We start from the raw sequence: 27,370 nt of genomic DNA on the forward strand, positions 1-27,370 counted from the left end.
TATGCCAGCAAAATTCTCGTCACTCAATTCTCTTTTCTGGAGAAGAAGCAGCTAGAGAAGCACAAGTATGACAGAAGTACAGAACAGACACAAGGAAGGAGGTGTGTTCTCACAGGAAAAGTGGAGAACAGTCCTCATCAGCAATATTTAGGGCTCCTTTTCTTTCCTCATTTTTCCTCTGACTGTATTTCCTAGAACTTGTTATTTATTCATTTTTCTAATCTCAACATAATTTTCCTCAGGTTGGAGTAAAATAGTAGAGTTCTTTTTGATTTCCAGTCTCGTTCTGTGAGTCAATGGAATGGTACTAGTGTAATTAGGTTTTATGAGTTCTTTAGATACAACCTATGTTTTGACAGATTATTTTAGTAGAAAAGCTTTTTTTTTTATGCTGCATCTATCCTTACAACCTTGAACTCTGACTTTTGGGTCAGTTGCAGTCTTTCAACTCTTAGCCTACCCTTTAAACCCAAGGACCTTTGGATTTTTCCAAATCCAAGATCAGCCTTTCACTGTGGTTTTTTTACTAGTTTCAGCCTCTGAAGATGTGCTAATGCACTGAGTTTGCAACCTGACACCAAGCAAGGCTTCAGGCTTGGTGCTGAAAGGATGGAGAGACTCAAATTGGCTAAAAATTATAGCTGGGGATAAATGTCTGAAACCAAAAGCAAATGTTAATTTGAACTGCCTATTTTAAATAAAAATAAGCAGCAGATCTTACAGAATCTAGTAGTAACCATTGCAGAGAAAAAAGTCATTTGGAGAACAATTTCTCCAAAATCTTTAAAGATCTTTTAATATCTAGCTTGGATTTAGCTCTAATTTTTTGCTGAATATATTCCATCGAAAGTAGCGTGATCTTAAGTCAAATAAATAACACATTTCTATCAAGTGTATCATTTTGTTTATATTTTTAAGATCATTCTTAAAATCTCACCAGTCAGATATTTCCACCTTAATTTCACAGATTAAAAAATATACAACAAAATTATATTTTGCTGCATATAAGCCAGACTGTCAAACTCAACTTGAATTTTAAGTAATCCTCATCTCCACAGATGTGATCTCTGAGACAAGGACATACACTAAGAGTCTCTCTCATTTTCTGTCTCTCACATACACGTGTCATGTTGCTTTATCTGAGACGGTGCCACTTCTGCAAATCCTTGTTATCTCTTACCATGAATCCTGTGCACCGACGTTATGTGGGGCATACTGTTTTCATACGCTTCTCTGCTCTCAGGGGATGATTTAGTCAGGGGCAATGCTGAACGAGAACCCCACCAGCTCTCCCTTCCCGGCTGCGGCGTGCCAAGGAAATACCGGCCAGCTTCACATCTGCCTCCTTCACAGGCCTGAGTATGGAAATGTCTGTCATCAGTCAGCCTGGAGTGGTCGAGTGCAAAACCGTAGCAGAGAGCACTGCGGTCTGAGTACTGTCTGTAGGCACAGGAGACATCGTGGTGCTGGGAGCTCGGTCTGTCCGCGGGCTCCAGTAGCTGGGGAGAAGCTGTATCGGTCAGGGGGCTCCCGCCCCACTGGCTTTCATGGTCAGACTCAGATCTCTCAGTGTGGAATCCAGAATACTGCAAAACAGGAGAAGCAGGGGGGAAATTACTATGTCTGGGTGAAATCTGCAAGTAACTGCACTGAAAAGACAGAGTATCTATGTGATGGGGTGTTTTTTGTGAGCGTGCCCACACGTCTGCACCTTCTGATTGGACCCCGAGTCCTTTCCAGTACAACACTCTGTAATGAGCTCACAGATGACAGGACAGACCTCGTGAAAGTCTAAAACATCCATGTCGACCTTTAATAGCCATCTCCTTTATGATGTGTAACATTAGGCTCAGCAACATCAATGTTGCAATCAATATTTTTTTAATATGCCCAGGTTTTTCTTATACCTTTGAAAGCTAGTGTTTATGCTCAGCAATGGTGCCCCAGCGCTCCTCGGCAAAACGCTTTCAAAAGGGACTGAAATAACACCGCTCCCAGAGCATTCTCGCATGTCACATTGAAACTGAATGTGTTTGCAAGTTCTTTTTCTAAGGATTCCCTCTCTTTTCCTCATATTTTGTTTGTTGTTGGATTTTTTTTCTTACCTGGAGTGGTATCTTGGAACTTCTTTCCTCCTATTAGTAGGGAAAAGAAAGCCTCCGGTAGATCCTGGGACTAGCAACTCTACTACAGAGTAAAGCTCCAAGTGGTGGCAGATCGGTAGGAAGCTAAAAATCACAGCTTTGTTGCAATGTGGGAACAAGGAAAATCCAGCACCTATTTGCCAGAAAAGGCAACCTCTAGCCCAAGCAGGCAGGGCGGGCATTTGGCAGCCTCACTTAAGCAGGGCCCTCCCAACACAGAAGCAGCAGCTAGCAGGCAGTTGGAAAAGCAGACAATGTGGGAAAGGAAAATCCAGCACCTATTTGCCAGAAAAGGCAACCTCTAGCCCAAGCAGGCAGGGCGGGCATTTGGCAGCCTCACTTAAGCAGGGCCCTCCCAACACAGAAGCAGCAGCTAGCAGGCAGTTGGAAAAGCAGACAGAATAGGAGCATGGGCTTTTGTTCAGAGAGAAGTAAGGGTTAAGTTAAATGTCACAGATTTCTACGTATTCTTAATGAATGTTTCAAACTTTTAGATACTTTCTGGGAAAGAAAAAATAAATGCTTATTAAACATCCTAGGATTTAGCTATCTCATTTTTAAATCTTTTCATTTATTGGAACTGTCGAACTTCATGGAACACCTTTAAATCAGTTTCACCCGTGATTACAGATCGGGATGAGACCAAAGCTGCACATGCTCACCTCTTCAGTACTGCACACTCATATCACAAATCAACATACTACGACATGAAACCTTGGAATTCTCCCATTCCATCACTCACCTTCCAGATGCCCACACTGCCTTTTCTTTTAATAGGCATTAGGCCTCTCTCCTGAAAACATAAGCTTACCTTCCTTTTCATTAGATTGAGTTGCTATGAAACTCCTCATTATCAGCCAGGATCAAGGTTTTATGCACTTACCAATCGAAAGTACTGACCAGATGTTTGACTTCCAGAAACTTAAACCATCTGTGCAACATTGGTAGTGGTTTTGGCATTTAATTGGGTATTCTTCAGTATTGCAGTTTATATTTGTGAATACTGTTTGTTAACACGATAGGTTATTTAAAGGAAAGAAAGAAAGGGTCATGGCTTTAAGGAGCTCGATTATATTTTGTTATTAGTTGTCAGAAGAATACCCATAGGCAAAAAGCCTACCAGTAGATATGGAGGAGGTCAGCAAGTTAGTACCACCATATTCATCGCAAGGTTAGAGAGATGAAAGGATAAATCTGATTTTGCATGGAGGTAAGACAGTTACAGAGGCACAAAAGAATTCTTTTAAATGCCATTGACTCAACATACATTAACTAGGAACTTTTTTCAGCCATCACAGTGTTATGTGACCAACAGAAACATCTCAGTCTTCTATTATCCTTTCAGATCTAATGTCTTCCAACTGCTTAGTCACAAAGATATCTTCATAAATACCGACGGAATTTAAAATTGTTTCCAATAAAAAAATAGAAATTATTAACAAGATTTTGACTATTAATTTTTAGTTAAAATGGAAGTTCACAAAAGGAAAACTACTTTTGTACCTGTTCTTAATTTTAGAATTATTTTTAGCACTCTTTTTGGATTTGATTTTTATAAACTAGATTTTTTAATTTAAAAAGTTAAGCTGAACTATAAGATAATATAAGCATAAATGTAAGTATAAAAAAGTTAAAAGTTTGTTTATTTCCTTATTAAAACCAAAACTCATAATACGTATTTCTTTCATGAGGAGGACAAGGAAAAATAATTTCTAATAATATTATAATGAAGTTTCATTTTTTGGACAATTTATGATGATAATAAATGCCAGAGATTCTTTCAAACTGAAAATTCTTAATTTCATTTAGCTCTAATAGATATTCTTCTATTAGTTCTCTGTTTCTAAGGACACCTCAGGGCCCAACATAGCTTCTCTTGAAGGGAATTTCTCCATTTACCTGAAAACTTGCTCGGGGTTTTTTTTTTTATCTTGAACCTAACCACAAAGGATTCAGTTGCACAGGCCTTCGTGCACTTTTCTTAAAGAAAGGGAAACCATTTCAAAGGGTATATGTTCAGTATATCAGAAATGTACCATGTAATGTCATATAACCATGTAGTCAAGACCAACAATACTTCATGCATATTCTTTGTACTTGATGTAAATGATGATTATTTGAGATCTGACCCGCAGCAGCTGCTAGGCCACGGACAGAATTAAATTAACACAGTGAATTGCTTGTGGCCAACATTGTCTACCAAGTTTTGATATGACTGCTTATTCTTAAGGTACTAATAAGCAGACATAGGCCAAAAATATGTCTAATTCCCTTTAAAGCTAATCATATCTCTATTTGGCATCGTCAGGCTGCCTCTACCACTGCAGTCCTACCGCTACCTCTTCTGGGAATCTGATGTTGACAGGTGGAGACTCCAAATACGGGCATGTGTGACATGTTGACGGGGGGAGAAATGAAAGGATGATCAAAGATACTGCTTTACTGAAATGGGAGTGGAAACACTATCTCTCAAGTCAGAATTAGGCTCCCGTATGTCAAGTGATGAAAGACCATAGAACATGGAATCAGATTTAATGAAAATTATGGCCAATTAAAATTAGTGAAAATAATTTTTTTTTCCAACCCCAGTCCTGCCTCACCAGAAATGTTTTCCTTTCTGCTAATTTTTGCCTTCTGACTCCTATGAGGCAGATTTTATTATTTTTGGGTTTTTTTACAAAGTTTAACCAGCAGACAGAAGTTAAACATGATAAAGAACTTCAGACAGGCAACATCTGAAATCCCGTCAGGTGATTTCTGAATTGTCTTCTGGTATAAACAACAACAATAAATAAATTAAATGGTCCTCCAGCTGGATTCTGGAAACTGAATTGCCACCTCTGGATACTAGAAATGTCTTCCAGAGTGCTAATCCAGTGTACCATCGCAGCGAGAGCACACCAGTGGGATTAGCACTGACATATAAAGGGGCTATAGGCCATCACTGATGTTATTTTCACTCCAAGAAAAACTTCGGGAGGGCTGAAGGGGCAAAAAAATAGGAAAATATAAATTCCATGTCTAAGAAAAGCTTACTTTACGACAGTCCATGGAAGTGTATTAGGCCAGTAGACAATTTATTATTTCTCAGGTGATTTTCTCTTGCCTGACCTTCCATTCCTACAGGTGTCTCACTGGCCTGAGCACTCATCCTGTCATATGCAGCAACATCAGCCTGCTCCACACACCATGCCAGATGTTCGAACAATAGAAGTTATAGATACCTAATTTTCTGGCAGCCTAGTCAGGTTTTTATCATTATAGACATTAAATATATAGTGAAACCCTCTCAGAGTCCTTTTTTCCATGAAAAACTTTCACTACATCAGCATTAGCAGCTTTCCTCTTGATTTGTGTCTTAACCATGAGAAAAAACATCACAGATGCGGGCTGCATTGTACTAAGAACATATGCATGCTTTTAAATCACTTTTATCTTACTTTTTACTAATGTAATCCTGAAATGTAAAATATGTTCTTTTTGCATTCACTATTATAGGCAGAACAGATGGTGAAAGGCTTAGATTAAAGTAATACAGCATGTCCATTAAAATAACCCCCAATGCTGGTGACTCTTCACCAGATCAGGAGTTATGTTTACTATAAAAAGAGGGGTTTGCTTTGCTTTTGAATACGCTGGAAGTTGCCAAACTTTAGGCTACAGGAAGAAATGAAAAAACAACAACAACAGAAAAAGGCTGACTAGAATTCAGCCCGATTCTGTTATCTTTACCCCATTGGGTGATATGCCCAAATAGAGGTGGACTGCAGAATTAATCCAGATTATCTGTTTAAAAGAGCTATAAAATCAATTTACCTCCAAAATCAGGTGTATTAATACACACCTACTAGAGTCGGCTCTTACTTCCAAAAAGTCATGTATGCTGTAACACACACCAAAGCTTCCATCCAACAGCTCTTGGGTACCTCCTTACTTGTACGCGTGCATTCGTTTTAGATATATATATATAATCTTTATCCAAGAACTAAGATGCGATATGAAGCAATAAACGTTTATCCAGATCTGACCATAAAACATTTCCATTAGAGGCAGACAACAGACAATTTTAAATATTTTCTTTAAACAATCATCATTTATGGAAGATTAAACTCCAAAGCAGTTGTTCAGATGATCACAATTAAAATGTTTTTCTAATCTTGTTGCTATTTCCTGTGTACAGAATAAATGAGGCCCAGGGCTAGATTTTGGGAGCCACTCACAATGATTATTATTATAGGGGAAGACTATAGGCATCTTTTAACCAACTCACAATGTCCTTTTTCTGTAAATCTCTACCAAGTCTTCATTGCTCCTGTTTTTTTGCCAACTCTTTCAGCTCTCCACCTCTCTGGTAGGACAGGACTAGAAGACCACTGTTCAAAGTGCCTGGGCAAATCCTACAACTGTGTCATGAATTTTGGGTTGCTCTCCTCTCTGCTTGCCCTTCCCCTGCCTGGGGCTGGTTTCACAGAACCCACTAGACTAGTGCTAACGTCAGTCAGTGTTAATCAGATGCTGACCAATGCCTCCAATTTAATGAACTCGGTTTTTGCTTAAAGAGTCTACAAGCACCATATTACACTATGTCTGCTTTTGCATAAGATTTGAGGAAAAAAACATTAACACTGTCTTAGGTGACCAAAATATCCACCTTTTGCCCTAGTAGTAAACATTCAGCTGAAATTTATTAACATGGTTTTCGTACAGTTCACATCTCATGCAAAAGGTGTGCCCTTATCCTAGGGGCACACAGCTGGCAAGGGAGAGGATTCTCAGTCGTCACCCAATAAAGCATATGATTCCCTTTTCTCTTCAAGAGTGAAGCAAAGTAAATGGTAAGGGGAAAAGAAAAAAAAAAAAAGAGAGAAATAAAAAAGGAAAGAAATTATGTACATTTAAAATCTCCTAGGCGCCCTTAAGAAATACTTTGCCCACTGCCATTATTTTACTAATAAACTTCCTGCTTCCTTCCTCCACCAAAACCCAGGCTCCTGTGTAAGCCAAAACCCATGACCTCACTTTTCAGCCGTGGCTTTTGAGTCACACTAATTCTCCGCAACTGACTGGCAAATTACGTGGGCTGGAGACTGAGGGACACAGGCCATACCACCTGCTGCATGTTCTTCACAACAGCTTTTCTTAGTCTTTCAACAGTTTATTCAGTGGTGGAGAAGGATGAGAGGGATGCAAAGCCAAGCTGCCAGCGTTGCTTGTGGTGATGTTCTACAATGAACGGTATGACCATTTTTCAAGTTATTGGCAACTAGCACGGCTGCTTCTTTTTGAATGATGAAATCTGTGACTTTACTACCAGGCAGCTGGTAATGAGGTTGCAAAATGAAACTGGAGACTAAGCATCCTGAGCTTTCAGACAACAATCCCTGATAAACCAACAGTCTCAATGCTGCACTGCTAATTCAGGATTTTTTCTGGTGGCAGAGAGAATAAGGAGGTACTGATGAAAGTCACACTTTCAGAAAGCAAATTGATGTGGGAGGATAACAGGTCTTCAGCTGGGATTGTCCTGCTAGCAAATGAGGACTTCTGAAAGGACCGTGTAACAGCAGATGAAGGGTAATTTCAGTAAATCAAAGATAGTCATCTTAAAAAATCTAATTTAGAAATAATTGTAGGTATCTTTCCTGATTCTTTATAGTTATATTACTATTGTTTGTTTTAGTGCATTCAAGAGAAAGACTCTTCTGTAACAACCCACAGAAATGCATGTGAACAAATGATTAAACAACAAGAGCCATAACAACCTCTGGCAAAATTAGATTCTTAAAATTAAGACTCTGAATTCGTATCTAGCCGCTCGGTTAAATATTTCCTGTGCCAAAAGCAGATGTCATTTAACTGAAATTCTTACCATTGGTTCTTTTGAGGGGAAAAAGAAAGAAAACAAGGAAGTGATGTAGACACTTGGGCTCACATTGTACACTCTTAGCGGTCAGCTTAGAAAACATTGTGCCTGCAGAGAAACTGTAGTCATCAAGGTCATTATCAGTTAAATATTGACCCGGACTTTTTAAAAATACATAGCTCTTCAATGTGACATCATGAATGCATACATTTATACCCACTGTGTGGTGGCATAAGGGCAGTAAGACTTGCATCACTATTTAGTAAACATAATGGCTATTTTGACAAACAGATTTATTTGAGCTAAAGGGTTGGCAATGTAAGTATGCAAGTGCTGTGGCATTGTCTGCAGAAATCAGTTGCATAAATGCATTAGGTAAGCTCCAGTTCAGAGGCCCAATCAAGTGTGGTCCATTCTCCAAGCGGGGGCATGTTCCTTACACATTAGGCCTGAAAATGAAATCTGGGAAATTAAAGTCTACTGATGCCAGTGGCCACCTCCTAGCGCTTTCTTTCTTTCAAAACTTTGTACATAGAAAATCTTTCTTGTTCCAGTTCAGCAAGTTAGCTTGTTGCTTTCCCTCCTCAAAACTCAACCCTCCTGACTAAGATTTCAGTATTAAACTGCTGTGAAACATCTGGCAGCTTTCTAGATATGTTGGAATTATTAAAGAGCAAGTAAGAAAAAGCAAGCTTTCTCAAATGGCAAAACTCACAATCCTCTCAAACCAAGTATTTCAAAACCAACGTTTTCACTTGTCCTTCTGTCCGCTCCTCATTCTCTGAGCCCTGCACTGTTATTGTTGTTGATGATGATTTATTATGCATGCTGAAACATAAATGTTTCCAGCTTTTTAGAAACAGTTTAAAGAAACATATTCCTGTCTCGAGATCTTATAACCTGTTGTCCTTTATTCCCTTTCAGTAACATGTTCTTTGGCCCATTCTAATTGCTTGGGTAAAATAGCAGTCAAAATCAAGATATTCAAAAAGATTTAATTGTGTTTTTCAAAGACAACTACCTGTGGGTATGGTGATGTCCTTGATTTTGACTTTGTGCTCGAGAGGTGAGATTTGCTTCCCTTTCTATTATCCGTTATGGTCGGAGTTGAATTTGCGTATGAGAATGCCGGCTTGGTAGCAGTGACCTGATCCAGGGAGAGCTGTAGTCCTTTATATTCAGTATCCCTATATAAAAGGCAAAAGTGAAAAACAAACTCACTTCGTATCTTAATGGGAAACATTCCTTCCTTCTTAGCGGGGGGTGGAAACAAAAGATATTTTTAAGGAAAAAGAATAAAACCATCCAGGGCAAGCCAGTATATCCCCCTAATACACTTAAGTAGTATAGCTTACTAAACAATAACACTATTTTTGTACTGAAAATGTGATTGCTTTTTGCATCCAACTGTTATCATCCTGATCTATTTTCTTCAGTAAAAAAAACCAATGGGATGGAAATTTCTGAGATTTATATTACAGTTCTGCATTGGTCACATAGCTAAGCAGTAAATAGGATACATTTTCCTCAAAATTCTTTTAACTGTACAACTACAAACTTACCACGTGTGTATATGTGTGTGTGTTCATGCATGTGTGGGGGTGCACATAACAGCCTACATAGATGACTAAATAAATTGAACAAATTAATTTTTTTATGGAAAACACTTCATCTTTAAGGTTATATTTTTCATTGTTTACAAGGTTTCAGGCAATTAGTGCAAATTTTTGAATTTTTCTTCTTCTATGGCTATTGTGAGGGTTTATTCCTCTGTTTGAAGTTTCTTTTACTGAAAGAGTTTATCAGTCAGAGAAAACAGCTAAATAAATACAAATCTTGTGATTTAAATGGGCTGTCCCCCACTCACAAAACACTAGAGGTTTTCTATGGGGAGCTAGATATAATGGCAGTTTGTGAAGTTCGGTGTTAGTTTCTTCAAACTTTCTAATGAGTACATAAGGAAAACTGGCATTATTCACAATGTCTTACTAAGCGTAACGAGGGCATGTGCATTGGACTGCACCCCTCTGCACACATCTGCACGTCTGCTGATACCCGGGGAAGTATTTCATGTAGTCATACGGAACCTATTTTGACAATGATTTATTAAAAGAGAGCGAAGCAAGAGTTTCTTCCTGACCTACCTACCTGGAGGAAAAGAGGAAGGATTCATGGCTTTTCTCTTCCTTTATGTTAATCAGCAGAGAAGTAGGAGAGCAAGGGAAGAATAATGCTTCTCTTATGCAGTCAAGGAGGCAACATATTCATTCACACATTACCCCAAGCTCCATCTAAACCTAAAGACTTATCCTTAATGAATTATATTAATAATAAGTTGTTCACTCAGCTTTAGCAACAATATCTTGCTCTATAATCACACATATATCGATGTAAGCTGTGACAGTCTAACATTTTTTAGAAAGGAACTGCACCACAACCTGAGCATATCACAGCTTAGTACACTGAAATGCTTTCAGATAAAAGTCGGGGCGGAAGGATAAATTTGATAAATCACTGAGATAAATGAAACAGGATGAATCTTTGAACAGCCACAGATAAACCTGCAGAACAGACAAATTAATTCATGCCAGTTCTAGACTAAAATTCTTTTGCATCTAATAAACAACAAACTTGTTGGTTGAAGAGGCTTAGGTTTTTTGGCATTGCAGGCAATGTGTATGTATCCATGTATGTATAACACATGAAAACGAATCACTGACGTTAGAACTGTGCTGACTCCACTGTTTCCAGTCTATAGCAGACAGAGATTGGCCAAGTATAATTAATGTTTTGTAATGCGAAATTACTTCTTAATGAGATCATTTCTTCAAATTTTGGCTTTAGTAGAGATAGGTCTCTGCTATAATATTTGCATTTCAAATATCCTGCCTGCAGTGAAAGCATCTGAATATAGGGGTTTGCTTTGGCCTGTTTGACAGGTAACGCTCATTCACATATTTTGAAACCATTAGTCTTTCCTGTGGTTACCCTCAGAATTTCCATCCAGACACCTTGTCTTGACATGCAAAACATCTGTCTCCATAATTGAGTCCTACCAAATTATCTTTATGTTATACGAAACATCAGAAACAAAGGATGTCAATAAATCTTCATATTCAACTACTACAGTAGCATGAGATATTATCAATAGTCCTGAAAAAAAACTATATCAGTCTCATCCTGATATACACATTCCCCCTGACTATTTGATTATAAGGAAAGGAAGGGTCCTGTGGTCTCAGTGTCAGATGCAGAAAGTGTTGCTTCCAGAAATAAAAATTAATCAAAACTAAGTAGATAAGTTGTCCGCAGCCTTAGGGATATGAGGAGGTTCTGGTTTGATTTTGAACCTACCAACCCTTTTGCCTCCCTTTTTGCTGGAGAACCCATAGCGCTACACTCCTGCCATTACCTCCCCATCTCTGGCGTATGCCACCCTGTAACAGTCTGCTGCTTTCTCTCGTCAGTGGAAGAGTTTTAAAAAATTGGACGAAACACCACCACGGTATTCAGGCCACAGACTGTCACTCCAACACTACTTGCCTGCTGTTACGATCTGTGTAAGGGCCAAGCATTCAAAGCACAGAGACGACACTGTACAATGCTTCTGGGTCATGGGAATCTAAAAAAAAACAGGCAAACCAGGCTGCCCAAAACCTTGCATGCTATTATATGTTACTTTTCTAAGTCCTTGGTATCGTTATGGTGAGGAGTCACCCTCCCAGAACACCACACATTAGAATAAACACCACAAATTGGTGTTTGCAGCTAATTGCTTAGACAGTAACATCATTAAACAAAGGATAAGAAGAAAACTATCTGAAGTTCTTGCTGCCAAATGCAAAGTTTCCCTTTAGAAAAAGAACACATCTGCGCTTTCCTTGCAGATGAAACACCTGGACTTTTTTGCATCACCGAGGCATGATTCAATACCATCTCAACCCTATCCTAGCACAGATACCCTTCAGAAGAGCCAAGATAGACACCAGAACACCAATAGTAACAGGCCAAGATAAATACCAGAAGTTTAAAAAAAAAAAAAAAAAGGAAAGAAAACATGAAGGAAGGGTCCTATGGTCTCAATGTCAGATGCAGAAGATATTCCACCAAGAAATAAGAACGTTTGAGTATATCCATATGCACTGTGAGGCAAAGGACTAGACAAACCAGGGCTCCTAGTGGTACACAAGCTACACATGGAAATTCTGACAGCTTCCTGGAGGAATTTATAAAACTTCCGCCAACCATGGAACTGTAATCTCCAGATTCCTGTTTTCAGACATCTGAATCCCCTATTACACAGTCCCATCAACACACTAGTACTGCATCTTGTGTTCTACACGTAATTCAAAAAAAGGTGTTGGATACGAGCCTCTTCCTCCAAGGTCCTCACCTTCAGGATCCGACAGGGATCCATACAATCTACATCTATCTACATGAGACTGCTGAGAGAGAGAGTGATATGGCATGTGTTCAATTGCTAACAGTATGTTGCTGACAATCTACTATTTATCTCATTTTCTGATGCAACTATCATCACTATAAAACATCAGAATAACTACAGGAAATTAGCTCTTAAATGAAGAACAGATGGATCAAACTGAATCCAGACAAGACCAAAGTGATGCTTCTTTGCAAAGGGAAACACATTGAAGACCTCCACCTTTTCATGATGGGAAACAGACATTCTTTCCACAGTTGGATGGAAATTCTAGGTCCTCTCTGACTCCTCAAAAAACTTGGATGCATATGCTTTTGGTAGCATATGCTTCCAAAAATGTATTATTTCTCCTCTATCTTGTCCCTCCCCCCATATGAGAATCCGACCAGTATGGTCAATGTATCAGGCACCTACAGACTGGATTATCATGCTTCACTGTAAGCGAAATCAGAAGACAAAGCGTAAAATCCTCTTGCTACAAGATGCTGCTTCCCTTTTTCTTCTCAGATCTAACTCCCAGAAGCATTACCACTCTGTGCCATGTCTCTGGCTCTTCCAATGCCCATTATAAAGCTTGAGCCTAATTTTGAAAGCACTTATTGATGTACTGAACTAGCATCATGAAAAATCAAGGATTGATGGCTGTACCAACTGCACTTCTCTGCAATAAAGCATCTGAAAGTTGAGTACAAAGCATTCTTTACTAAAGGCATCTAGCTATAGCAAGCTGCAGAAATGGAGAAGGACAAAGGCTGAAGCAGAAAAGTGTTTGGAAGAGGAAACCCAATCTGTTTGCATATGCCAGCTGGATCTGCAACACTTGTGTGAAGAGTTCTCACAATTCAGCTTTAGAAGACACTTTCTTCCTACTCACATTGCCAAAATGTACAATATGAAACATGATGGCAACAGTCTGTCTAATGAAAGTTTGAGGAAGAGATAATGACTTATTAGCAGATAGACCCAAAAAAGAACAGTAAGGAAGTATCGGAGCACCACAAAACCTGAATTCTCAGCAAACAACAGAGCTTGCACAAATATGGCAACTGAGCGTGTGGATAGAGCTCACCATGAAACTGAAAAAAATGAGAGGGTTTTTTATATGGCCTTTTTGAAGGAAAAAAGATGAGGAAAGGGTGAGTCAGCATTGCTAGAAATAATGTTGGGAAGACTGGAATTAGTGACAGAGGCACAGTACGGCCCAAGACAAACTAAAACTGTACAGACAAGCTGGGCTTTTTTGTAGTTGTGTTTCTTCAAGTATAGGGTGAAGTTTGGGACTACTTTAACCAAAATCTAAAAACTAAAGTGAGACTAGACATTAACATTAGAGAGCTAAAGGCACAAATAGTTTTGAAGATATTAAGATTCCCTACTTAAAGACAATGTTGGCTATGAACAGAAGAGAACTTAAGCCCTGAAAAATGCTTTCAAATAGAAAGAGCAGCTCAACAGGATGTATCCAAAGGAAGGAGTAAAATAACGACATCCATTAGTGAAGAATAAATATCCAGATTCAACCAAAAGAACTTAAGAAGGACAACCAGACTCAAGAATAGAGATCTTATATATCTACAGTCATAAGCATCAAAACCTTCAAAACAAGAAGAAAACCTTCAAAAAAGAAGAAAAAATGCTCAGCCCATGGAAAACTCTGCAAAAGTCATAGGAAAAAGCATCTTTTTATGTTAATGCTACAACATGCCAGAAAGGAAGAATAAGCTATACATGCAGTGACCGAGAATACTCAGATAACCAACAAAGAGGCAGATATTTTACAGTGTATTTAATTCCATCAAAAGATGCTAAATTTAGGCACCTTAAGACGCACACAATTCAGTTTTCATACGTGGAGTTACAGCATTGAATTAGAAATGCATTTAAGTTCATTCTCTCCAGCAGCAATCAAAATACCAGTATACAACCAGAAACAGATCTTAGGTATCCTTCAGTTGAGAGTCTGAACAATATGCAATGATCATACTGTCACTGGAAATCACAGGAAATAAAGAATAAAAAGACATCATGTGACCACCTAAACCTGACAAACACTGGATAACGTACACCCATGTCATTCCGTACACATATTAAAGTAATTGATGAAGTACAAGCTGAAAGTAAAAGCATTAGATGATCTTAATGCAGCAGGTTCCTATATCACGGGTACAATCATTCACACGACTGAAGCAAAGTGGAAAACATTGTTCATGCAAAAGAGAACAAGGTGTAATTTTAATTGGTTGCGCTGTTGTTTCTATTGAACACATAATATATGTTCATCATTTCCTCTAGTTTTACATGAAAAATCTATGAAAAGGGTCATATGCACTCTGCATTTCTTTTAGTTAAAAATCAGAAAAATTATATTTGTCAGATTTTCTGCCAGTCTAACAGAACACAGAATAGAAATTGTGAGATTAAACTAAAGGTGTTAATGTCATTAATGTGCAGTCTATTTTGCTGAGTTACTGCAATTCAGTTAAAATCAGCCATGAAGGTGGTAAAAGTCTGGCATGTCTGACCACAATACTGTAATATATCATTCTTCTACTTTTAAACAATGCCTGCAACTTTTAACATTTCCACACTCCGGCTCATGCAATGCTAACAGGGCGCCATTCAGCAGATGAGTGAAAAGAGAACAGACTCCGGCTGTTTGTCATCTTCATGGCTTTCTAAATCAGCAGATGGTACAACAAAACAGACAATTTCCTCATCTGCTGTGTCCTCTGTTCATGTACAATGTGTCTCAGAAATGTTTACAAAGGCCTCAGTCTGCTCACGAGACTTGTCAGGAGGAGCATATGCAATCCCTTTAGCATCATCCAGAACCAGTCAGAATAAGGAGGTTTCACTTAGCTCATACAGGAAGCCAAATTTCAGGATGAAGTGGGAAAAAAAGCTGTTGAACCTCACTACTTGTTATGAAACTATGCTGCCATTCAGTTGTGCAACCTCAGAGATACTCCCTGCCCCAGTTTTTCTACCACTTATTGGGATGATGTTAGTAATCCTCCTTTCTAAAACTTCTCGAGTGAAAGGTCCCATATAGGCCTTGACTTACTGCTCACCAAAGCAATTGGAAAGGCCCTCCAGAAATCTTTCAAGTGGTTGTCTATCATTAGTACACTTAATGGTCAAGCAATGCATCTACTTGGAGAAGTATGAGATCTGTATATTGGAGCCCTTCATTAAGTTCAGGCACCCATTTATCTCCATAAATAGCATAAGCAACGGTAGCTGTTTACATCTTGTTGAGTCAAAGTTTACAGCTTCTCCAACCATGAGATTCACACACCTGATATCATGTTTCTGTATTTGCTTTTAAAGACAGAGCAATCCAAACCAGGAAGTTTAATTAAATGATTTGATACATTCAGGAAAATTGATGGACAAACTTTCCTATACGGATCATTTAACACAAATGTCCGAGGATATCCTCTAGACAACTACTGTCAGAGAAATGTTATATATTCCCTGATTGGTTTCTCATCTCAGAATGCAGTCATTTAACTGTCAGTTGGAGTTAAATAAAACACCCTGGCCTCTAGATAGTCATGGTGTGGCAGAGTTTTCAGCAGTCTGATGGTACAGTTTGTCATTCCCAACCACATGTCTAGCCATCTCTGGCTCCAAAAGGAGCCCTTTGTACACTGTATTTGCCTTTATTTACTAGATTGGCTAGATGAAAATATGCATCAGGGATTTATTATTGTTTGCGAATAAAATGCCTGAGATATCCTAGGCTAATTATATATAAATATAATTACATTTTTAGTTACAGATAGCACTGAAAAAAATGCTTTAAATAAATAACATATGATGACCTGAGTTTAATTCTGTAACATTTATTTATACTGGGAGTGCTTTCTTCCAAATGTGAGGTGCCTAGGAACACAACTGGCTAAAAGTTGCATTTGATGTATATTCAGTGCTTGCCAAGTTAAATGAATCTGCCTGATAATGAGAAATTTGGATTAGAGGGACATAGCCTGCAACGCTTTTTTTTTTTTTTGGATGGCCACCAAATAGTTAAGAATACTTTATCTGAAGGCATGTTAAACCTTGCAGAACTCCATGACTCACATCCATACTTCCAACCTTTATTAAATTATTGTGGTGACTTCTTTGTAATCATTTGGGGTTTTCCCTGCACATTCATAAATTCACCTGCACATTCAAAATAATATTTCCGAATAAACAAAGGCCTGTTAAATAAGACTTTAAAAAGTCTAATTTTTTTCTTCCAACTACTCCCTTTCAACCACTCCAATGGTGTGGCCAATGCCACCTCAGTGCATTGGCAAGTGCATGTATGCAGCACCCCTTTAAGAATTAATGCCACATAAACATAAGTTCTCACATATCCCTCTAAGACAGTTTCCGTCTTGCAGAAAACCAGACTGACAACAGTGCGACAGACTGCTATTATACAGGGTAGATTTTCCCATCTCAGACATCTTCGTATTTTTATGCGTTAAAAAATATACCTTGAATACCACTGACACCTTTAAGACACCGATCTAGTAGCCAAGCGATCTGAATTCAATCCTCAACCCTCCCACAGACTACTGGTGCCACGCTGGACAAATCACGTATCATGGGATTTTAGCAAGCACTTGGCACTTGCCTGAGCTTACCCTCAGGGCGGCCAATGGGACTTTTAGTTTTGGTAGGGTCAAATTTAGCCCAGCACTGATCACTTCTGAGAATCCTTACCTTAACTTTGCTGAATATTAGCTCTGAAAGGGAGGATAACAATATGTTCTTGTAGGAAACACTTCTTTTGTGAAATATCTTTGTCTGTCTCACCTATTAAACTTAAGCTTTTTGTTGGAAGGAACAATCTCCCGCTACCAATGCATGGTGGCTAACGTTACTAAGCTAACTCTCAGCTGCAGCCCCTGGCTGCACATCTACCACAGATAACAAAAACTACATTTCCCAAGACCGGTACTCATGCCACTATTGATGCAAAGCATGTTTTTATTATTTCAGAATCTCCATGTATTCAACACAAATGTTTTTTACTATGTCCTATAACATTTATCCTTGATTAAACCTCTTCTAAATGGTTAATCATTAATGATTTCTTTACAGTTGTTGTGCAAACAGTTCATTCATGCCTATGACGTATCAAATTTCACAGACGTGTTCGTTAATTGGATTAATTTATTTCTAATCTACTTAAGCCCTCACTACTGTAATGCTTGACTAAATATACATTAAACTCATCTAAACTGCTAACATAAATTTGAGATGTATTCCATGAATAAAAATACTTGATTGAATACATGTAATACTACTGTTATTGTGTACCTAACTGAGCAGAAATCATTGGAAATAGCAGAATAGAGAGCTATATGATATGCTTGGAGAAAAGGATTTGAGAGGATGCTGATGATTTTTTGGCAGAGATTCTAAATTAACAGGTTTCTGGATCGTAAGGATTCCTATAGCACATTAAGGTATGTAATTTGGAGAACCAAAAGGAGCTCCTCATGATTTTCCTGAAGGATGTTGGGTGTTTTTATTTTAAAATCCAGACACTTTTTTAGACATAAGAGACTCATACCAGTTCTGCCCCCTCATAGCAAGGAAAAGGGCTAAAACAGCCAAGATACTTTCAAGATTTGACTATTCTATGTTTTGTAAGTAACAGTAACTGAAAAGTTGGCACAAAAGTAGATAAAAGTCCTGTTTCTGGGTGTTTAGAAGCCACAAAATACAATTATGTAGGTATGGACTCTGAGTTATTAGGGGCATATACAACACTCTCCTCTATGGGGCTTAAGTATGGTCTTTAAAACCTAGTTTCAGATTTTTCTTTCTAACTCCATGTTGGTGAAGAATCCTCTAATTTATATGTTTCAACACTTACACTGAGAAGTTTCACAAAAGAAAGATGCATCACATTGCGGAGAGGTCACTGATAACACAGACTGCCCTGGGTGTAAGAAAATGCACATTATTGCATAACTATGCAGTAAATGAGGATTATAAAAATGAGGACTATACCTCATACTGTACACAAACCCCTCATGAACTGACACCTCAAATATTGTGTACTCTGACCATCCCATCTGAAAACCTGAAAAAGCTCAGAGTGGGACAGCAAGGATGGTGGGCTTGGAACGGCCTCTCTATGAGGAACAATTAAGGAGACTCCTCAGGCTGAAAGAGATGACTGGGAGAACAAAATAAGATCTGTAAATTATGAGCGACATAGACTAAATGAGTAGGAAGCAGTTTTTCACGTTCTCTTCTAACACAAGAAGTTTGGGCTATGAAAGGAATGAAAAGGCGGCACTTTCACAACAAAAGGAGGCCTTTCTTACCACATTTACTTAAGCTTGGCAAAAGCTCACGTGGTTTCAAAAAGTAAAGAGATAAATTTGTGGAGAAAAAAAATATTATTGACAACTAATAACACTCAAAGATATCACCTCTTTCTAGGAAATCATTTGAACTTCTTGAAGACTGGGAGAAAGTGCTGGGGAAGCACTACTGCGTGCTTGTCCTATTTTTAAACTCTTTCCAAAGTATTTGCCATGGTCAGTATCAGTATGTGTCTGACCCTGTATAGCTGTTCTTATGTTACACTCTATTCCACAGTAGTTAAGCAATTTCACACTTCAGTTCCTTTGAAACTGTGCAGTGAAGAGTGGTCCTGATAATTTGCTGTTATTACTTTTAATAATTTACTGTAGAAATTAGTTTATTGATATTTCAGATTTTATCAACTCCTCTATGTTCCCCATAATTAAAGCTTTTGTTGTGACAGCCTTCCTAAGATCCTAAGGTGAACACTTAAAAAAATTAGTTAGCTTTTCTGCAGTGACTTTCTGGATAAGCTTCTGTGATCTGAGAATAGTTTATCTGAAAAAAACAAAGTGCTTGAAAAATGGTTTACTCTTCTTTTTGTTTGTTCCTCCTTGGGAAATTTCCTATCTGCATGCCTCATAACATACTTGTCCATCATTCCAGCCTGTTTTTTCTCATCAGCTGCGCCCCATAGTGAAGAGGCATGTTGAGTCCAAAAGGATTCATGAACTCCATCTGGTGAGGATCACTTTGCAGTAGATCACTTTCTCTTTCGTCATAGAATCATAGAATCATTAAGGTTGGAAAAGACCTCTAAGACCATCGAGTCCACCCGTCAACCCAACACCACCATGCCCACTAAACCATGTCCCTAAGCGCCTCATCTACACGTCTTTTAAATACTTCCAGGGATGGGGACTCAACCACTTCCCTGGGCAGCCTGGTCCAATGTTTCACCACTCTTTCAGTAAAGAAATTTTTCCTCATGTCCAACCTAAACCTCCCCTGGCACAACTTGAGGCCATTTCCTCTCGTCCTATCGCTAGTTACTTGGGAGAAGAGACCGACACCCACCTCGCTACAACCTCCTTTCAGGTAGTTGTAGAGAGCGATGAGGTCTCCCCTCAGCCTCCTTTTCTGCAGGCTAAACAACCCCAGTTCCCTCAGCCGCTCCTCATAAGACTTGTTCTCCGGACCCTTCACCAGCCTTGTTGCCCTTCTCTGGACACGCTCCAGCACCTCAACGTCCTTCTTGTAGTGAGGGGCCCAAAACTGAACACAGTATTCGAGGGGCGGCCTCACCAGGGCCGAGTACAGGGGCACGATCACTTCCCTACTCCTGCTGGCCACACTATTTCTGATACAGGCCAGGATGCCATTGGCCTTCTTGGCCACCAGATTAGTCCTTTCTTGTCATAAGACTTTCACCTTCCTCAGAAGAAGCAAGATTTTTCTACAACAAAAGTCTTTCCAATTCACGTGCCCAGAGTTCCTCAGCTTTGGCCAAGGGACAGCACTTTGCCTGAGGGCCATTGTGTGCTGTTACCTGCCCACAAAGCAAGCAATCATGATATGATACTTAATAAATGCTTTTCAACTGAACCTTGTTTTGCTTAAATGAGGAGGTAAGGGGAGGAAGACAGGCAAGGACTTGCATGTGGATTTTGGCAGTTGGGGAGAATGGCTTTTTGGTTTTTTTACAAATTAATATACCTGTTTTCTCATTTCATTATTTGTACCTGAGTTAGACAGCCTTTTAGCTCCTTCCCACCCACAGCCAAACCTCTACTGCAGCCAAATCCCACTCACATTACTTGCCACTTGGGTCTAAGGCTCTGTTCATATCAGACTCAGGCTTGGTCATCCAGTTTTGATAGACATACAATGTATAAAGAGTTTATGTTGATAAAACAGGAGACAAATAGCAAGAAAAGCCAATATCATGAGGCTATAAGATAACACATAATACTCCATTTTATTTGGTACTTTCCTGGTAATCGCTGATTCTATCTCCTCAAAGTATACATTATACATTATTATATTTGTTAAGTGGGTCCATTAAATGTTAAAATTGGTACAAGATAACCCGCTTGACTACCTAGACCCTCTGGGCCACAGAGTAAGTTAAACCAACATGTATTGCACAACTACTGCTGACCCCACACTTTCTATCAAATTCAGAAAAGAGATTTTTTTAATGGTAGTTAATGCTTTTTGACAATAATCCTAACAACAACGCATCATTAACATACACAGTTCCAGAAATACATGCCCATGTTAAAATCCAGCTTATGAAACTGAAGAATAAGTCTCCAGTGGGTTGAACGGTTATAGGTAGTGAAACACTTACTAGGCGTATCTAAAATTTCTCAACAAATAAATAAGAATAATTTAATAAAACACAATAACATCTAGCTACAATCTTCTTTAGAAATTTAAATGTATCATCTGACTAGTACCTTTGCCCTCTTGGGCCTTGCTTTTACTAGGACAGGCAGGGGCCCTAGCTGGCTTTAGCCACTCTGTTGTCACTGCTTCACATGCACGTTTATCAAGGGTTTCCGGATGCCTAGAAGTGTCTCTGACCAGGCTGCTGTATGTTCCCATAAAAATGTCCACAGCATACGTGCAGATCAACTCCACTGCCAACCTACAACTGTCCTCGGACCAACAGCACAGCTAATCCGCAGCTGAAGTAACTGAACATTTGATTTGGTTTGTGCAACAAGTCTAGTATATCATAATGTATGGGATTTACTGTGCTTGTGGTGACCACTTCTGTAGCGCATACACGGCAACTCCAGAGTGTCACACCTGTGCAAATGGCACTGTGCACCTTCTCTCCTATTGCTTTCTTGAACTCACTAGATATCATCATGGAAGCCCTAATTGCATATTCCCGTGTTAAGTTACACAGTTGTAGTCACACAGATATGCAGTTTTCTTTGGACTGAAGCCACGTCCCCACCCCCATTGCTGGTTTTCATGGACTAGAAAGCACTAAGGAGGCTGATCATCTTTCAGAAGATGACACTTTTTCTTTAACTCTCCTACTAGCAGCTTAGGATCAACAGAATTATTTTGGGGAACACCGTTCAGCAGTTTGGCTGCAAATGGGAGGATGCTATCAAGCTATTTATTCCCAAATCCAGCCTTTATTTCAGCAAATACTCTACTGGGATATGCCTCGTGAAGCGGTCATTAAAGATTATTATTTTGTTCTGTGTACAAAAGAGTCTTTGGAAAGAGCAAGACAAAAATAGCGTGCAATGCCTTTGGGTGGATTTCAGTTAACCGGGGCCTAAGTCAGAGGGAGGGAGTTTTCTATAGCAACAGCCCAGGCTACCAGCTGCCAAACATAGTACAGAGATGATCGAAGCCACGCGCTACTTGGGAACAGGCTGCCTTTAGGGCATGTGCATGTTCACCTCCTAACCGACAGCACAGATGTACGAATGTTGAATATTGGATGGGTTTAAAGATCTTCACTCCAGGTTATGTCAAAGTATCCACACAATGCTAGGGATATAGCCAAACTTCAGTTAGCCAGGCATTTGAGTTTCCATAGTTGCACTGAAACTTCAGCAGATAATAGCTGTTATTTTCAACATTGCTGCCCCCAAGATTTATACATAGTGGTTTGTAGCTGAAAAACTACGGCTGTTCTTTATTAGGTCCCAATTCAACACAGTAACAAACGCATCCTTCAAGCCATCTCTGCTTGGCAAAGCCAAGGAATATTCTTATTTCTAAGCGTGTGCCTAAGGGGTTTTTTTAATTTCAAAACTGAATTCACTAGGATATAATCAGGTACTGAAATTTATGTCTAAGCACTTTTAGAGCCTGCCATGTGCTCAAGTGCTTTAGTAAATCAGGACTTCTGCGATTTAATTGCACTAAGTGGATGATAACAAAAGACAACAACAGGAATAAATCATCTAACTGTGTTAAAGATCATGTGATTGACTCCAGACTTCAGCCATCCCAAGCCTTCAGAAGGGTCAGACGCTATACCCTTGTTCACACAGAGCGATGCCTGCCTCCATAAATAGTGTCATCAAAGTGAAAGGGGCTGCCTCTGAAGTAACCTACTGAGTACGAACATGTGTGCTGGAGCCTGGCCCATGCTGTAAAGTACAAAAGAGAGGTGAGAGAAGGAGAATTAGATTTTAAACAGATACTTGCCACTGTTGAACGGACAAAGGAGATTTATTTGTTAACACTTAATTTAGGCCATGTCAAAATGCCACATTTGTGTGTGTACGAATAAAAACTAGCAAGAACACCATAATGTAGAGGGAAGAGCTTACTTCAGAAGCAGTTTAGTAACTTATCACACCTGCTGTATCTCGTGATAATTACAGTGAAACAACATAGGAACCACAGCAGTACTGAGATGCAGCACAGACCAATGAGAGCAAACATGCAACAGATTAAGGAAACAGAAGCAGAGCTAGTAAAATTGTAAACCTGCTTAAGGAACACACTGTTGCTGTTATGAAAGCAGGAGCAAGTTCGGCACCCAGTTTTGTGCAGAGTATTGAGAGGATGATAGCATGGAGGGGAATCCTTTGGTAGCAGTTCAACTGCTCGGCTTGCCTCTTCTGCACAGCCACTAACACAATCCATAGACGAGATATAAATGTCGTGTGGTAAAACCAGCAGACACTCTTCTAACTGCCTCGCTTGTCTTCAGCTCTCTGATCTATCACAGAGCAGTGAACATAACCCTAAACTCCATGGCCTATGGTCTCCCCCCCTGCCATGTAGGAGGACCACTGGGGCTGATCCCCAAGGGGACTGAAGCACCCAGCTGCTGTAGTGGTGTTCACAAGCGTCATTTATGCCATTCAAAGTGCTGAAGGACAGAGTAAGGATAAAGTGTGAACAGCCTCTCTAGCAGGAACAGCTGTGCTACAGCGTACAGCCCAATGCTTCCATGTAAAGTGAAATCTGTGGCAGTTTACCTTAAACCATAAACTCTGGCGTTTTAGGAGTAAGAGTCCCTGCAGCGGGCCCTGTACCTTTCATCAGTGGAGTGAGGCAGACAGCTGGAGATAGTAATTGCTTCAGCCATTGCCGCTGCTGGATGTGTCTCAACCCCAGACAATCATTTTACAAGATCTGTAACTCTGTTTGGGAGGAGGGAGTTTCCAAAGGCCTGGAACAGCCGGCACACTGAATGGGAAAAGGATGAAGTGGAAAGCATTTGAAGTCACTTGTCTTTCTTGGAATAGAGACACTTATTTGCAATCCTGAATTTCATGCCGTGTGAGACTATCAGTATGCATGCATTTAAACGAATGACTGCTTTTTTTTTTCCTATGGAGCTGAGCTGCAGTCCTTTAATCCTTACTCTAGCAAATAAAACTTTCTTCATATGAGCAGTGACTGTAGAGTCTGGCTCACAGTTTTAGTGCCTTGGCCATTACAGTCACCTGGTTTAAATATAAGCATAGAAATTTGGAGTGAATTAAACAAATGGTAGCTAAGAAAGCCCCTACATGAACAAAGAAGAACTGCAGAAATGTATTGAGGACACCTGGAAAAGCATGTCTCCTATTTGCAAGAAATATATAAGCAATGTTCCAGGGAGACAAGTCTGTAATAAAAACTAATGGCGAACAAACAATACTGCACTGAGTAGTTCAAGAGGAATCCTTTTATACTTTTTTTTTTGAGGTATATGCTTCCCAAGCATTTTGATTGATTGAAACAATTCCTTTACGTATTTACGTTGCTAATCAAATCATGTGAATGATGATAGGCTTTCCAGTCAGGTGCATTGTAGATTCAACATACCAAGGGGGACCCAGCTCTGTGCACGATTACGCAAGTGGCAAAGTTCCCATTAATACAGAGAAATATAAAGGAAAAGCAGCAGGTCAAATTTGATTCTACTGTTTACAACTATTTAAGAAAAAATACATTATCCAGTTAAAGTCACTAAGCCTTATCTCAAGTGTTAAAGTTAGATGGCCAAGCTTACTCATGCAACTAGTTCCGCTAATGATATGAGTAAGGGTGTGCAGGACTACTTCTGCAAGTAATAACTTCCCCAGTGTATTCGCCATCCTACACACTCCATCACACACTTGAGAGGTACAAGAGAACATGTCTACCTTTGACTGAGACGAGGACTCTGTGGCAATTCCAAATAGGTCGATTTGAGAGAAACACTTAAGAAAGGTGGGCCTGTAGGTATGGAAATATAGTTTGTAGATTCTCCCGTTGACTAGGAAGAGAAGGAGGTGAGACCTGATGGCCCAGAGACAGGCCAAAAAGAGGATGTTTATGAAAAGCTATGGAAATATTTCATTGTTACTGTCCAAAAATATGGACAGAGCTTTGTTTCCACATGAAACACAAATTCTCCTAAAGCCCACATGCCAGGGAGGAATATTTTCAAAGTCTGAGCCATCACACAGAATGATATCACATTGCTTATACAATCACTTTAAAACTGGTGGTACACAAAGCTATAAATAGTAATAACAATCTAAAGATGAAGTGTGTAGACACAATTAACGGTTAATTTATTCTAAATTGCATTTACCACATCATTAAGTAAAACTTTTGTCAATATGGCAGTTATTTGTGAAATAATCTTTCAAACAAATTGCATTCAATTTGTGCTTCTAATCAGCCAGTTACATAATGCAACGTGAAGAGGTCAGCTGGAACTATATCATATATGTACTATATCATCAGAACAGAGATTAGTCACAATTAGGTACCTAATCCATGTTATCTCTTTATGTTACCGCTACTGCTATTCTTTTAAATGCTAAAGGACAACGAAATGTATACAGGAAAGCTTCCTTAGCTTTCTCTGGGGACAAATTATTGTAATATTTGCTCGTGCTCAAAGAGTCAAAGGATTTGCACTTTGCGTTATCCATTTGTTTAAAGGGAGGTTGTTTGCGATCTAAATATAAACTTCAGCGGTTGCATTCTCTATTAATTGACTCATACTTGAGTCCCTTTATGTGATAAACATGCACAGCTAATAATCAATGATATGGCAACTGTGTGTACAGAACAAATAAGAAAAGAAAGGCATATTCTCTGTCTGTACTTACATATGCCAAGCGGAATACAAAGAGCAAATGTGTGCTTTAAAGCTGGAGTCTTTAAAGGTAATTTGTATTAATTTTTGACACACTGCTATTACACAATAAAATAACCTTTCCTCTTGTTACTAAAATGCCCTTGCCACCGTACCTATTTAGTCCAGCATATATACTTATTACAAACATTTGTTCTCAATCCTAGAATTCACTTTCTCAAAGCTTGGGATTTATGGAAGATGGAAATTACTTCCCTTTTTATTTTCTTAACTTGGGGGGGTGGGGGGTGTCCCTTCTGCATAAACCCTTGTCATTCTTTCCGTTCTCATCATCTGCATCGCCCAGGGGAGTTGGGAAGCTACAAGGTAAGAGATTCTCACTCTTCCTGCTCAGCCTGCACTGAAAGCACAGTTTGGCCCTTACGCCACTCGGTAGCCCCTCCTTTCCAAAATCTCAGAGCACTCAGGATCCTCTCAACAGTGAGAAAAAGCTCCTTATCCCACAAGCAAACCGAAAAAACTCCTGGGGCTTTTCCTGAGTGAAGAAGTAGTGTGTGAGGGGACCAGGGACCCAGCAGGTCAAAAACCTGCACCATATCTTCCAAAGCTTATGGTGCCTTTTGCTATTTTCACCCCAATTCAGTGAAAAAGTCTGACATTTCCTATTTTCAAAGGAATCTTTGGCGAGAGGTATCCCACCTTTCAAGCTCCACCCTGCAATCCCAAACGCCACCCTATTATTTCAAAACACAAAACCACCAGTTTGCACCTCTTTTGCTTTCTCCTCGGCCTCCATACACGAGTCGATATGCAAAGGTTTGGCTTTCTCTTCCGTACGCACGTTTTTCCTAGCTGGGTTTATAACACGACGAGGCTGCAGCGGGCAAACCTGTGCCTCTGCCGGGAACTGCATCTGCACAAGCGGCTCTGCCACGCACCCGATGCCGGGTGGGTGAAGTCTGGGAGGAACCCGCAGCACACACACATCTATCTCAGCTGTTCCTGGTTTACTGGAACAATTCAATGTCATCCTTAAGGAACTACAGTAGCTATAGGATTTATACCGGAATAAAGTATATTAAACATTTGCAGATTTTGAGCGCTACAGGACCTTTACCCGGCCCTCCTGGAGTGGAGCCTACTTCATACCAGAGGAAAACGTCAAGTCCCCGTAACCTCCCATTTTCCCCTGTATTTTCACCACCTACCTTCCTCATTTGAGTGATAACATGCTGAGTCTGAATAGCTCATCAAGACAATTAAGCCGACTCTAGGTACGAGGAGTTCAGCATCCCCCCGCCCGACTCTCCCACCATGAACCTTTCCCCAACAGCTCCCCTCCACCTCAGGTTACCTGAGCCTTTCAGAGGCTGACTACATCTCACTTTTTTAAAAGCCAGCCCTTTCTCTGCTTACAGCCCCCCGGCCCCCGGCAGGGCCTGTTCTTCTCATTTATTTTTCCGAACGGCAGGCTAGCCGTAGGATAGTAGTAGTAGTAGTAGTAGTAGTAGTAGTAGTAGTAGTAGTAG

At 39.6% G+C, this 27,370-nt stretch overlaps 1 protein-coding gene across 1 annotated transcript in view; it reads right to left on the minus strand.

Annotated features, from left to right (window-relative positions):
* The window catches only part of SIM1 (single-minded family bHLH transcription factor 1), a 48,922-nt gene that overhangs the window by 2,764 nt on the left and 18,788 nt on the right, over window positions 1-27,370 (minus strand). Inside the window, exons 9-12 of the mRNA XM_009285174.1 lie at window positions 26,611-26,890; window positions 10,063-10,094; window positions 9,029-9,194; window positions 1,181-1,586 (exon numbers count right to left, since the gene is read on the minus strand). Coding sequence (XP_009283449.1) covers window positions 1,181-1,586; window positions 9,029-9,194; window positions 10,063-10,094; window positions 26,611-26,890 — 884 coding nt within the window. The remainder of the gene's footprint in view (window positions 1-1,180; window positions 1,587-9,028; window positions 9,195-10,062; window positions 10,095-26,610; window positions 26,891-27,370) is intronic.

This window comes from Aptenodytes forsteri, unplaced genomic scaffold (genome assembly GCF_000699145.1).
Source record: "Aptenodytes forsteri isolate BGI_AS27 unplaced genomic scaffold, ASM69914v1 Scaffold171, whole genome shotgun sequence".
In the NCBI taxonomy this organism is placed as follows: Eukaryota; Metazoa; Chordata; class Aves; order Sphenisciformes; family Spheniscidae; genus Aptenodytes; species Aptenodytes forsteri.